At 38.4% G+C, this 14927-nt stretch overlaps 1 protein-coding gene across 9 annotated transcripts in view; it reads left to right on the forward strand.

Moving 5' to 3' along the window:
* Positions 1-14927, forward strand: part of cobl (cordon-bleu WH2 repeat protein) — a 51647-nt gene that overhangs the window by 26578 nt on the left and 10142 nt on the right. For all 9 annotated transcript variants that reach the window (XM_017409982.3, XM_017409986.3, XM_017409985.3 and 6 more), the window contains 2 exons: positions 348-533; positions 9062-9620. In XM_017409982.3, coding sequence (XP_017265471.1) covers positions 348-533; positions 9062-9620 — 745 coding nt within the window. The remainder of the gene's footprint in view (positions 1-347; positions 534-9061; positions 9621-14927) is intronic.

The following is a 14927-nucleotide window of genomic DNA, read 5'->3' on the forward strand; positions in this document are numbered from 1 at the left end:
GTTCAAGAGATCCTTGACTTCAGGTTTTGAAGAGGAAATTCAGGGGAGTCAAGAGTTTGGCTGTGTGCACTCTGCACTCTGAAATGATTTGAGAGTAAACCATAACTCCTTTAGCATTTAGGCACACACTGGGTGATGTATGCCAAGTTTGTGGGAATGAGAGAAGTTTGCAATAGCTTTGGAAAGTCTAGAAAGGTTTATAGGTTTGTATATCAGTAGTTCAATGTTAGTTTAAAATCAGAAGAAAGTGACTTAAATCACTTGTGCATTTGCTCTTTGATCACATGCACTTTTTAGTATTTGTCAGTCAGATTTTTACCCACTTTTATTCTCTTTGATACCCACAGGGTCTGTCCTCGGTGTCAGGGACCCGCGTTATGGAGGTTCGGCCCAGCTGTTTGGGGCAGTCTCAGTCTGTCACGGATATCCCCAGGACGTCTGCCATGATTGAGACCAAGAAGAAAAGGGCCCCAGCACCACCTGGTTCTGGGGCCGACACCGGCCTGGGACAAACAAGCATCAACAACAATCAGGTGAATGGATGAAGCGACTGAATTTGTGTGTATTGCTCACATTCAGACTAACTAGTGACATTAAGGGCACCACATACTGAAGAACTGTCTGTATTTGCTCAGTTATTTACATTCTGAGGTTAATTATTGCTGGTCATTTTAAATTATTATTATTTTATTTCATACCAGTGTTAGAGCATCATGTTATTCACAGAAGTATTACAAAATCTTAGTCCCTCATGCACATGACAATGTTTGGACAAATTTAACAGATCTGCTGCATCATAACATTTGTTGATACTGTATTTATGTAGATTAGATAAGTGAGATGCACTGTCATAGAAAAGTCCTATAAATAATTTCAATACCTCAGCCTTATCATCAACCTGAAGAAGCAAAATGAAGGCTGCAGTCTATCTGCCACGGCCTTTCCTCTGGTTGTCTTGGCCTCAAAGAGTGAACTACATTGCCTGTATTAGAATAAAGACTCCCTGCAGTCTCATTATAGCGTTATGACGCATTCTGCGAAATGTTGTTTAGCAACCAACATCCTTCCTTCCTTCCTCTGGTAATAGATTTTGTTTATTTTGAGAAGCCTGTGCTCTTGATAAATGTTTTTGGGCAGAAATTTTGCGCTCAGGTTGAAAAGTTGCGGTATCCTCACAGGCCTAATTAACTCAAGTGAGCAGAGTACAAAGAAGCAGAAAACATTTCTGAGAAATATCACAGAACAGAAATAGTTACAGAATGTGCTGAAAATACAGGCCTGAGATGGATTAGAAAGATTAAGGCCAACAAAACAAGATTTTTTTTTCTTTCACCTCAAGTGCATCTCTAAGAAGGTTGTATTTACTGTAACATAAGCTGACTCATATCAGGGCTAAACAAAAGTAGTTCATTACCATGACATTTCATTTATGACCTGATCATGCAGGCTTAATGTTCCAGCTTTTTTTTTATTATCATTGTGACTCCAAAACAAATTCAATGTAATTTCTTTGGTATTGTGTACAAAGTATTGTGAACTGTAGTTGTTATTTTATCTATGCACCTACCTGTCAGAGTAACAATTATGACTCACTTCACATCCAAATTACTAAGATGCCTCTGGGGCAGCCAAACGCAGCAGGACTTAGGTCCTGATGACCGGCCTAATAATAGAGTTCTTTATCCTGCTCTTATGCCTCTTCTGAACTGTTACCCTGTCTGCATGCAGCGTCTTGTGTATTTATGAACGTCCACTTATAGCAAGGTCATAGTCTGGCACAGGTCGCCACTCGTGTTTCACCTCTCAGTTTTCTGTTTTTATGGAAGATCAAAAAGATTGAGGACAAGGTGTTGATGGGCTGAGCCGTTCTTATCAACAAATCTGCTTCATACCGGCAAAAGCCACTGTTACCTAAACATGTGTATTTGAAAATATTATGGTCTGGAAAGTACATTAAAGGTTGATTTCACGGACAATTCAAAATACTTGAGATGATTAAATATTTACTGATAACAGAAATGATGGAAAGGTCAAGTTCCTTGTTTTTGTGGTAGTCCAACATGATGTGAAGATGCAGCAGAAATCGGAGGTGTTCAAAGATTACAGCTGAGCCTGCCGTGCAGTGTTTTTTTTTATGTGCATTCCTAAAAAGGATTTAGTTTCATGACAGTGAAGAGTGCCAGAGCAGCCATGTCTGATCAAGACTGTTTCTGAGGCCCGTTGGCATTAAAAGAGATTTGCATGACTTGAATCTGCCAAACAATTGTACATGTCAAATCAAATCACTTCACAGTGAAAATTGTACTTTTCCATTTATTCGAAATTTGACTTCGTATTTGCTGGAGGCAGTAAGCTGTGCTTGAAAGAAAAAAATAATTTGGCACGCTTTCAGTGGAGGAGCCGGTGAGCCTCTAAAAGTTTAAGCTCCACTGAAAACAAATGTCACGCCGTTGATTTTACTTTGTAAGAGTGAGTCAGAATGTATCAGTTGGTATGACGTTTTTTTTTTTTTGTTGTTCTTGTCAAACTTGTATTGCTCTAAGACGAGTATTAGAACAAACCTGTGTGTGCTGGTGCGTTTTTGAGAAGGAGGACAATTAGGAACATAATAGCAGGTCATCTGAGGAAAGCTGTTTGTTATGACTGTCCTCGTTTTTTACGTGCCTCTCCTCCAAATAAGCTTATGTCATTAACTAATTTGGCTTGGAAGGCACAGTAATGGACACTGACATCACAAAACAGGCTCCAAGAATAATGACATCGTTAAAACAAAGCTGAATAGCTCCAGAAAGCCACTGGAGAGGCATGGATGTTAAAGGCCAGTCATGTAAATCAAATAAGAAATTTGGGTACATTAGCATCAATCACAAAACAAGGAGCTTTAAAGTCTCTTCATTGCTCATTAGAAGAAACTGATCTGGTCAGGACTTTTGGCCGTGTTATTGACAACCTGTGCGTCGATCACAAATGATCAGTTTAGGTTACGTGAAGGTATTGCTACATTTGTTGCTGCAGAAGGGTTTTGTTTCACAGACTTCTTAATTAAATTTATTACATAAGAATGGAGGCAAATGAACATTTATTTTACTTACTGCATCTAATGAGGATAATTAAAATTATTACTAAATTACCACTATTTGTTTAACTTGAACAAAAATGACGCTGGTATAGTTGCTGTTTATAATTAATAGATAGGAATGATTAGATTTTGTCCAAGTGTGACTTAATTATTTATAATAATTACAGATATCCTAATTTGATGTCATTAAGTATAACTGCCAGAAGTGAGAGCCATAGTGAAACTTTACATCATTCACTGTGGCCAAGATTGTTAGAGAAGTAATTATACGAAAGCAGCTGTGTCAAAATGAATCAGCCGCTTTATTAAATTGTCTGTTTTCATCCTAAAGAAGGTAAACAATGGTTTATCTTTTAAATGCAGCTGTGCTTTATATCATTTTTTTTGTAATTTTCTGAAATAAATTAGGGGGGTTAATCCCCCGTAATTATTATAAAAAGTATTTTTTTCCGCATGACTCTTATTACGTCATTGCACTGCATAAGCATCCCAATGTATATGTTGTTTTTAATATTGTTCACCTCTGATATAGGTTTTGCACTTAACTTTGCTGATAATTGAGGTCATTGTTCAAAATTGCAAGATTTAACTCTGGATTTTAAATAGATAAAACGTTTTGAATTGTTTATTCTGTCTCATTGTGCCAGTTTAGGTGAATTACAGAAACATGAAGTCGTAGATCGCTTTTTATTTTTTTCAATTCTGAGCAGATTCTGTAGCTTGGAAGCTGGTGAACATAAGTCAAGCTGTTTACCTTTTCAATGATTCGGTTGAGAAAGAACTGACTGAATCTTGGCTCTGTTACAAAAACCATTTGGGCTGGGACAGCAGCAGTCAGCAACATGTAGAAATAAAGAGCCTGCTTACACTGTCTACATACTGTCACGTGCAGATATCTTTTTTGATATTTGATATTGTGTGCTATATGCAATTACACAGTGGAGGTTTTACAGTGGTGGGAATAACAAGAGCAATAATAAAATCTGATTTTTGTTACTGTTAGCTTGTGGAATATTTTTTTTATTGTTTGGATTTTGGAAAATTGAGTTCAGAAAACTGTTGTTTTTTTTTTTTCCTGCACTGATAGGCAATCTGTTATTGTGTGTTTAAAGGAGAAGCCATGCACATGATTGTGTATTTATGACGAGGTAAGGATTGAACTGAGTAGCTGAAGGAGAGACTGAGAGCAGATTCAACAGAAGTTCAAATAGGGTGATGTCATTCTTACAGACAGTTTAAATGTTTATATTTGGGTTATACAACATTAACATTGCATCAACCTTGGACTTGTGTCTCTGAAATGCAGTACAGCATGTAATGTAGCTGATTGCAAGTGAATGACACGGCGGGATAAAGTTTCAAAGCAGGGTAAGTGACATTAAAGAGCAAGGGTAATGGAGTCATGAGATCAGCAGCAGTAAACAGGGTGCTGTTTTCTGCTACCTCATTGTGCTTTGAATTGCCAGTAAATCATAAATCAGACTTAATTTAGATTTCTAATTACATTTCTTGGTTCATTTATATTATATTGATTTCCTCGGACTACAATGAAGTTACTGTTTTGGCAGCGTTGTATAAATATATCAAGAGTCAAAACTTTCTTGCAGGACTTTTCTCAGCAATGTTTCTTTGAAAACATGTACCTTAGAAAGTGAGATCATACTGATCTTTTATAAGTGATGTGACTTCAAGCCCTTATGTGGGATGTTCTGAAATATCTTGATATTATGGTTAAATTTCCAAAGAAATAAAGTAGGAAAAAAACAAACTGTTGTAACTAAAGCATTGTTGCTGATTTTTATTTCGTAATTGTTTATTCAGACAATTTACTCAAAAGGTCTATAACAAAGTGGATTTTTAAGGCCTGAACTTAAGGGAATCGTTCAGATCTTTTTAGTAATGGTATAAGCAGTAAATGTCTTACCTGCTGTAGATGAACGAGCTAATGGCTAGTTCAATTTGTGCCCAAGTATAGTTATGTAATGTTAAAAAACAAATGAACAAACATAAAAACTACGACTGTAGCAATTTAATTGAAGGCTTTTTTTTTTTACTCTGTCTTTCCATCAAAAGGTTACTCAGGTTGAGTTACACTTTAAGAATCACTGAGCCGGAGCAAAACAGTGGATAATAATCATAATCAGTACAAAAAAACAAAAAAAACAAAAAAGAAGGAAAACATCCTGGTTGTTGCTGATGTGTGATGTTTACCCACCTGCTGTATGGCTATAATATAGCTACACATATGTCGCAGAAACAAAACATTTTTCTCTGAATCAGTTGGAAGCGCTGGAAAAAGAAAGCCGCAGGTGCCAAAGCCAACAGGCAGCACTTTGTCTGTACATTTCTTACCCTTATTCATCCTTCACGCCGAGCTCGTGTTTTTGTTATGTTGCGCTGCAGCTGAAAGCAGCAGGTGCCCTGGCTTTTGTAGGGCAGGGTATATTTTACATTTTCTCTTTTTATCTCTATACGTAAAGGAGCTGAGTGGCTCATGAAATATATACACGGATTTATGATCTTAGTCTTTATAGTATAAGCAACAAAAATGCTAATTACACGTGTGCTGTACAAAAAGAAGTTTAGACATTTTTTGTGTTCAGATGTCAGGACTGTATATATCTACAGTGTATATATATATGTCAGGTCTGCCAGAACTTTTACATTTTGATGTTAGAAGACACAAGTTTTATACCAGGTGAGTAAAAACAGCTTTCCATATAGGGAAAAACATTAAAACTTTTATTCTATGTTAAAAAAGTCTTAAGCTTCGAAATAAGGTGTAGGAATGTTTTTGTTCTGGTGCGTAGGCCTTGATGGTTGTGAGAGTGCATGTGTCTCCCCCCTCCTGTAGGGCAGGATGTGATCGAATTAGAAGCCATCTAAACAAGTTAAGCTCAAATTTAGCCGAAAAGATTGAAAAAACAAACTGAACAAATGCATGTTTGGGTCAGTTCCCAGGTGTTTGTGGCTCTAACTTTGTGCGTGTTTCTAGTTGTGGCGAGGTTCATTCAAAAGATCTGAATTATGCTTTAATTCAGATCTGTGGAAAGTGTATCAATACCACTTTGCTCCGACTCAGTCCACAGTTGGCACTTAAACAATATTTACCTCTACTTGTTGATGCAGTGGGTTAGTGGGACAAGCTGGACAACAGCAGTAGGACTGGGGTAGCTGTGTGTCTCCTTATCCACCTCTCCATTTGTCGCCCCCACCCTTATTTTCACACACGCTGGAAACTTTTTGTTGCATAAAACTCCTTTCATCTCTCTCGCTCCCTCTCACACACACCCATACATCTTCATTATAACACTCACACAATAACACTTGCCAACTGTCTTCCAGCCTGCTGTTAGGGTGTTTATGCCATCAGTGTCTTCAGTGTTGACACAGTTCAGCTTCTATTTTTACCTATGACATGCACACGCACGCACGCACATTTGTGCTCACAGAAGCATTTGCAAATAAGCATGTTGACAAGCCCAAGACCAAGCACACACACACACGCACATACAGTGTTGCCCCCTTTTCTGACATACTCCATTTCACATTCCACATTAGCACTGTAATGCTGGCCTGTTACAAAGGGCCTGACCTATAAAGAGTCCTTCAAAACAACAGATGAATGGTAAAGCCGTCAGGTTGAATCTTCCGTGGGTGGCCCTATCTGATCAATATGCTTAAATGTGGGGCCCTTGGCCTCACAAATCATAGAGTGGAAAATTTAATGACCAAACCATCTTGTCCAGGTTGAGCTCTTTGCTTGTTATTCTTCATGGCCTTTTAGATATTTAAAACATACAACAGTGCAGTGTTTGTGTCTTCTATATTGATTTCTGTTGTTCTGTCTTCTTGTGTGTTCTCAGTAAAATGTAAAGAATGTCATTTATTGTGAACTTATTCACTCGTTTACAAGAATTTTCATTTTATCTGCCATTGTTCTGTGGGAAGGTTATGAGTAATTAATGTTACCTGATCTAGATAGCTTTTTGAATGATCTCAGTTTGAAAATAAAAGTTTAATTCTGACTAGATTGATAAGCTAACTCCTAGACCAAGTAAGGCCAAGAGCAAAATAGATGCTGCTGTCTTTAATCAACGCTAATCTCAAAGTTTTATTGTGGTTTGTGTGAACACTATTTTAAAACATCTTACATTGTTGTTACTTTTGCATTGCACAGTTATTTCCTTCGAATTTATTGGGTATATTCAAGCACAAGTAGCAGCAGCAGCTAGCTGTTGCACTTTCAGTGCAGCATCAAGCACCTCAGAATATTTGTGCACTGCAAAATTGTTGGCTGTGAAAAATATGCAGAAAGTAGTGCTCGCATGAACAGCTGTGAAAGTTTTTAAACTAAAAGTTGTTTTAAGACAGCAGCAGTCTCCTTTTGTTTCGCCCCGCTCAGACTCGCTGTTAGCTTGTCAGTCTGGTCAGAACGAACTCTCTTTCTCAAAACTGAGGTTGTCGAGAGAGCTACAACAATTAAACAATTATTTGTTCATTACCTTCCCACCAAACTCCACTTCTGAATATCTTAACGATCCCTTCAAGGCTTCAAAGCTTAAAAAAGGCTGTTTAAAAACTCTAAATGCTGTCCCTAATGACACGATGACCGAATTATGTTTTTTATGATAAGTACACGTAAACATAATTCAGATCTGTTTGTATAACTAACTGTATATTTGGACTCTGACTGTGATTCAATTTAATTTGAAGTCTTATCTTGAGTTCTTGAGTACATGCTGCATTCCCAGTCTTGGCGTCATAAGCCTAAGAAAGCAGCAAATATTTAACCCTTCCTGCCAATCTCGTTTATACTCTTCAGCTCAACTCAAAGTACAATTTGTGTTGATATATAAGAGTGTGTGTACATTTGCCTGTGTGTCGTAGCCTCTGGTTTCTTCCTTTTTACAGCACAGCCTAACTCCAGTCTACCCTGCAGAGAGCACAATCATACAAACATATAGATAAATAAATGCGGGGACATACACAACACAGACACACATCCATCTTCACTGCGGCTCAACTTTGGCCCACTTCCACTGTTGTTTTTGAGTTCGTGTATATACAGTATGAAAGGAAGAAAGGAAGAAAAACAGGAGAGCCGTGAAAGAGAGAGACAGCCTGTTGGGGGGCCATTTGGATTTCTATAGCATGCCATGCTGTGAGTTCACTGAGTTCATGCATGAACCCAGTGTGCCTGCAGAAAGGCAAGGTGGCCCGATCTCTTTCTTGCCCCATTGAGTGATGCAACGCTGTCTGCAGCTCTGGGCATGTCCTCTGCTGAGTTTCACAGAGAGCCAAATAAAGTAAAAGTGGTTAAAAGAATTTATTCAAACTTAAATAAAAAAAAGAAATAACATTGTCTTTGTTTAGTTCGCATTTTCCATCAAATTGACAATTGCATTGAGTTATCACTTGATGTATTTCTTTCTTTAATTTAGTTTTTTTATGTCTTGTAGCATTTGAACTGAACTGAAAATGGCAAAATAGAAGTTGCTTAACAAAATACAGGAATTATACTTTATGTTACTAATAGATGAGCTGTCACATCCCTGAAATAAGGATTGTTTATGGCATAGAGTAAATCAGTGTAACAGTATTATACTTAAATAATGATTGAGTTGCTAAAAACCAGGAAATACCACAGTAAAATGCACATGTAATGTATGTGCTCTGTCACAATACTACAGCATCACAATAAATGACTTGTTGGCAGACCTCATATGCCTCCTTTGCACAATGATTTAAAAGGAATGTTGACACTCTAACTGGCCAGACTCAGACCTCTGCCAGGACTCCACTCAGTTTGATTGCTTGATAGTAAACTCTATTTTATTCTTGACATCTGAATTCACTGAATAATTTATGGTTAAGCACACGCACACACGTGCACACACACAGGCACACAAATGTACCAGGTGCTCATATAAATTAACTTTTTAATTTTGTACCTTCTTTTCTTTAACATATTTTTGTCAGGTTGGTCTTGCATCAGAAAGCCAGAGGAAAAGAAAGGCTCCAGCTCCTCCTCCCACTCCATCCTCCATCACCCAGGACTCTGATGGCACTTCGACACCTGCTGCTCTTTCTCCCGATCAAATTCCCACCCCAGCCCGCCGCAACAAGGTGGCACAGTCAGCCACAGTCTCTGACGCTTCAGTTGTCGTGCAAACAGTAAAACCATCTCCCCGCAAAAGAGCAGGTCAGCCTCCACCTGTGTGCGACACCACCCCAAGCCGCAGCTCTCCGTCCCTGAGCTGCAGCACTACAGACAGCCTGGCTGTGCAGGATTCCAGCTCGGAGCTCAGTCGCAGCCTTGACGACTCTGATGTCGACCTCGAGCAGGCCGGTTCGCCCTGCAGCACTAGTAGCACAGCAAGCGGTTCTGTGCAGGTCCAGCCCACAACAAAAGACTCGAGGAGCTTACCTGGCCAAACAAATCAAGATGTGAATTCAGACAGCAGTTCGAGGTCAGACATGGAGTCGGCTCTGAACCTGAAACTGGATGAAGTGGAGAACAGTCGTCACAGTGGAATGGGTAAATATCTGTAAGATGGTATGAAAACAAAGCATATAGAGATGTGGATTTATAAATTCAAATATATTTGAAAAGAAAAGTACTGATTTATCTGGGCTGTGTCAATGTAATCTTTCAGGGTTGGTTTAATTTTTCATTAAAACGGGCTCTGTAGAAATTCAAACTTATCTTGGCAAAGGTTTTTATAAATATAACCAGATTTGACTGAACTCACTCTACACTAGTTAAACTTTTAAGTGAAACAAAAAATTTTTTTTTATTTGAATTCATATTTTGTGTTACTTGTGTGTTTCCTGTTGAGTGAATGAAAACAGATCAAACTAAAACAATGGACTAGGATGGGTAACAAAACTTCTGCGGCTGTGGAATATTTAAAAGACTGACATTGGAAAATTACAAAAATATATCAAATCTTTTAAAGTGTACTTCAGTGTTCATGTTCTGAACAAAAACACCAAGTAATTTATTTTTCACTCATTGCCAAAACTAAGATGTAAGATGAATACAGGAAAGAAGAAGAGGAAGAATTCAGAACTAAAGAGTTGTTTGAAGCTGACATCATCCCTGACAGTATTGTTAAGCAAGACTGTGACCGTCTGAGAAGAGGAGTTGTTCCAAGACCTATTTGCCTGGAACATTTTTCCTAAGAACAAAAAGGGAGGACGCTTATGAAAGGGCAAATAAACATGTTAGAGTCCATTCGTCACAAATTAAAATCGTGGAGCTTCTGTTGCCTATCAAATGAATTAGAATTGTTTGGCAAAACCACACAGAGCTAAGATTACACTGTAGGGATGTGAAATATATTGGAATACTAATAATGCAATAAATTCTGTGCATTCCCCTGTAAACTGTAAATTTCAGAGGGAAGTCATTAAATCAAGAATTATTGGACCATTTAGGAGAAATGGAGGTGGATTCTGACAGGATTAATGAGGTAACAGCTAATCTGAGAAGAGCAAGACAAAAGTGGATTGCTGCTGTTTTGAAACGACTCCAATCTCAAAGATTTTATAACTTTTACATGAACAATATTTTAAAAACCTTTACCATCAATTTTGCATTATATGGTTATTCCGGCAGAAATATTTTGATATTCCTCCTGAAATTGCCCCCAGGTTGCACCGGGAAGTTGCTGCAGCTGCAGTTGTACTCGCTAATAACCATAGTCGATCCTTAAAGATGACGTAGACCCAATCCAGATATGTGACGCTGAAACAACAGAGTTGCTCAACTGTCAAAGAATACCACTTATTTAGGTAAAAGAAATTGTTGAATGTATTTTTCTTCTGCATCCAACAAGTTAAAGTGTGAAATTTACAAACAACGAACAAGAATGAAATATTTACTAAACCAAAACTTAATAGTAACGTAGTATCCCAACTGACTTCTGTTTATATCAAACATGTGCTTTAATTGTTTTTGAGTATATAATCATTCAGATTACTCAAATTTATTTCGCTTTAATGTCCACCTGTTCATTTGTTATGCCACACTGGATTCTTAGTATATCATACCTTTTATTTGTCACACTGTGAATTGAAGCGAGATTGGGAACAAAACAAGCCTATCATGGAGGAAGACACTAATTTCATCTGTTTATCACTGAGCTCCTGACAGTGATGAAGCAGTAAAGCAGTCGCACGCCGCCCGTAGAGGCTTCCTACCTGTCCGCCCCAGAGAGCTGAGCTGTCACTCCGCAGTAACATCTGACACGTTACCTGTCAGAAGCCTCACGCTGAGGCCGCACTGCATGAAGGCGTGTCCCCCGGGCGGTGGATGGGGGGGGGGATCCCTCTTATTGGTGTCCTTCATCCGATGGACACGAAGGTTTGAATAAAAGCTTTGTGTCTTTTGGGGAGAGCAATGGGCCCACCTACGAGGCCCCCACTCACACGGGTTCTTTACCCATCACCTCTTACCAATACCTGTCAGAAGTTACTAACTCTTAAAGAAAGAGAGCCTGTTTGTGTGTGAAAGACAAAAAACTAGTGGTGCTGGTTTTCATCACAGTTTGAGACAAAGGAGCTCTTGTTTTGCACTTAAGCTTATCAGTCTCTCAGGTTTTATCTACCTTTTCACCTCACCTCGTTTTTTTTTTTTTCTTTCCATCTCTTTCATATGCATGCAAACAGAAAAATTCTGGCAGCTGGCAGATACAAAGGCAGATAAATCTGTCACAGATTCAAACTACTTGACCTTCAGATGCCCTCAGATTAACTTTCACATAACCCAGAATATTCTCGGTGGCAAAGTGGGACGGCAGCGGAGCGTTTGCGTGTCTGTCAGGGAAATAGATGAGAGATCCAAGGACCTCAAAAAAGGATGCAAAAAGGAGTGGCAGAATAAAGTGCAGAAAACAGAGCGTGGGCAGGTTTTTCAAAGGGGAAGACAGGGTAATGAGGAGGAAAATGAGAGACGAGAAGGGTTTTAGGAAGAAAAGTATTGTAGAGAGGCAGATGGGGGGGAAGATGAAGGTTAAAGTATTAAAAGACTAGTTTAGAAAACAGGATTTTGCAGATAATAAACATTCATAAATTCATAAACCCAGCCTTTTCACCTTCTTTCTAGCCTGACACGTCTGCCTAAGCTCAATCTTTTTCTGAATTTTTTTTTGGTTGAATTTTCTTTCAGTTCTGATCATATTTTGTTAAAAAGTGTACTGTGAAATGTGTATTTCCACTGGGATGACTGCACTGTACAAACCAAAGGGCCACCGGCATGCCCATTTTTGTCCTGCACACAACTTCAGCATTAGCTTGTAATCTTATCACTCTGAGAGACTATGAACAGTTCTCCCGTGCAGCTTGTTAACTGCACGTGCTCTGCAAGAACAAAACGTACCGGGCATTAAATACTGATATGCACATTGTGAAACACAATTACAGCCCTAAACATGCAGCCAAGCGTCGCTGCGTTCTGCTTGCAAAGGTTGAGACAGAAATTTACTAGACAGATTTAGCCAAGGGGGACAAAACTAATTGTTAAAGATTTATTGTCTTTATCTTGCAGTTTTTTCTTCTGATTAAAAAGTGTAGTTTAACATTTCAGCCATTGTTTTTTTTTTTTTTCATTTTCTTTCCTCAGCAGCAACAGAGTAAAGAGATAAAGTTGCACCTTGACAGCATATGCTGGCTGAGAGCCTGCATGCTGATAATCCACAACATTGTTAATAAATGGATTCAGCTGTACCGCACCACATTCTCTTTCCACTTTGGGTGCTTTTATTCCCATTAGTCAGTATGTTTACCAGACTAATATTATCCAATTTTTCAGCTTCCTGTTTTATTTGTGTAGATCTCTTCCCCCCCCCCCCACATTGTTATCAGTTCTTTAGACAGTAATCACTCAGTACAAGTCTAATGGTTCTGTCAACAGCAGCCAATTAAATACCTAATTAAATACCTGTAGAACGTGATGACATAATAATGTTTAAAATTCTAATTAATTTGATGAAACTGATAATATGTAGCGTGCTCCACGTTTTTCACACTAAAAAAAAAAACATGTTTCTTGTGGTGAAAACAGGAATGGTGCTGCATGAATCTGTTTATAAACTTGTCTTTACAACAGTTTTGCCCACGGTTCACCGTTTGGTTGGCCTGGGGCAGCAGGAATGACACATTTTGTTTCAAAAAAGTTGCACACGTAAGTTATTTCTCAGAGAGCGACTATTAAATTAATTGGCGACTCTCAGGGATTGTTTTCAACAGCTCGAATACTAATCTCATCATTCTGCTACAGAATTACAGCCGTCTTTTCTTTATGTATTTTATTGATTTTCTTCACCTAGAAACTGCTCTCCTCACTTTTTATTTCTTATTTTATTTGTCCAAATCGAAGTTGCTCTCCAGTTTGTGTATAGGTCTACTGAAATTTGCCCTAAGATGTATTCAGTCTCTCCTTCGTTGACTTGGACTCCGGAGGTTTTAGGTCATACTGGGTCCATTTGAGGTCGAGGTGCTTCAAACTCTGAATATCATTCTCAAGAACATTTGGCTCTTCAGGGTTCAAAAGGTCAGGGCTGAGGTCGAAACCAATCACCTGGAGAGCCTTTGGTGTTGCACATAAACAATACATCCCGGTATTTTACATGCATAATATAAAAGATGATTGAGTGATGCTGAACATGTAAGCCAGCATCATGTTTTCTGTATTATCACGCCAGATGACTAGAATATTTTTCATTTTGCTTCTGTTTTCTTGTTACCACTTTTGCCACATGATTGGTTTAAGATGTGGTCATTTCACATTATACCTTTTCTTTTCTTTGCTCCCTCCTTTGTAGTGTACTGCTGTGGACCTGTGCGCCTGCGTACCAAACGCTCCTGAAGTCTTTCTCTGGCTCCAACCTTTCCTTCATCCTGCCAACCCTCTTTTTATCGGCCTATTTAGAGTTTCTGTCGTCTTTCTTTAGCGATCATTCATTTGACAGATCTTCTTCATAATTCATTAATTCCCTTGTGCTTGGGTTTAGTTTGAGTTTTAATATTTCAGTTTTATTTCTACCAAAGCATTTACTTGATGTGTTAGTTGCCAGTCTTGCTTTGTTTTTCTTCCCTTTTTTTATAAAACAAAACAAAAGTATGTATTATGTATAAAGTGCTTGGTTTTACATTTCATTGTGTTATTCTCTGGTTGCCAGCAGCTGTGCATGAGATCAGAGCTGAGTTACGCTGCGAGTGGACAGACAGAATGTGGTCAGAGGACAGTCAGGCAGGGCTACGTGATACAGCAAATCTCTGATAGCTGCAGATCGATAGGAGGACAGTGGATGTTTCTCTCTCAGTGCCTCGTATAAAGGCTCGGCTTAGAAACTTGAAACCTGGAAGAAGACTGACTTTGCTGATAACATGGGAGGGTTGTGATTTACATAGAGCATGTTACTTTTATCAGATAATGGCTAATATATTTTTTAAAACAGTAATATGTAAGACAAGCTCTTGTCCTAAAGTTTTTTTTTCATCCAATGATTCTGCTTGCTGGTTATTTTTTTTAATTTTATGTTTGGAGGCTGTGTTAAAGTAATTGTTTAGCCCTTTAAAGTTGAGTTCTGTGGATCGGTTATAAGCAATGCTATCTTACCTGTTGTAAATAACTATAATAGTCTGTCGGGAGAAAATTAAATTTTGACTGCACTTAAGGGCTAACGGTTAGTTTGAGCGGGCCAAGACCAATGTGGATTGCTGCTGTCTTAAAACGGCTCAAATCCTGACAATTTCACTATAGTTCATATAAACACTATTTTGTAAACCTGTACCCTGTTGTCTGTCCTTTATATGGTTATGTACATAGAGCTAATTCATT

Source organism: Kryptolebias marmoratus, linkage group LG16, assembly GCF_001649575.2.
Source record: "Kryptolebias marmoratus isolate JLee-2015 linkage group LG16, ASM164957v2, whole genome shotgun sequence".
NCBI classification, from domain to species: domain Eukaryota; kingdom Metazoa; phylum Chordata; class Actinopteri; order Cyprinodontiformes; family Rivulidae; genus Kryptolebias; species Kryptolebias marmoratus.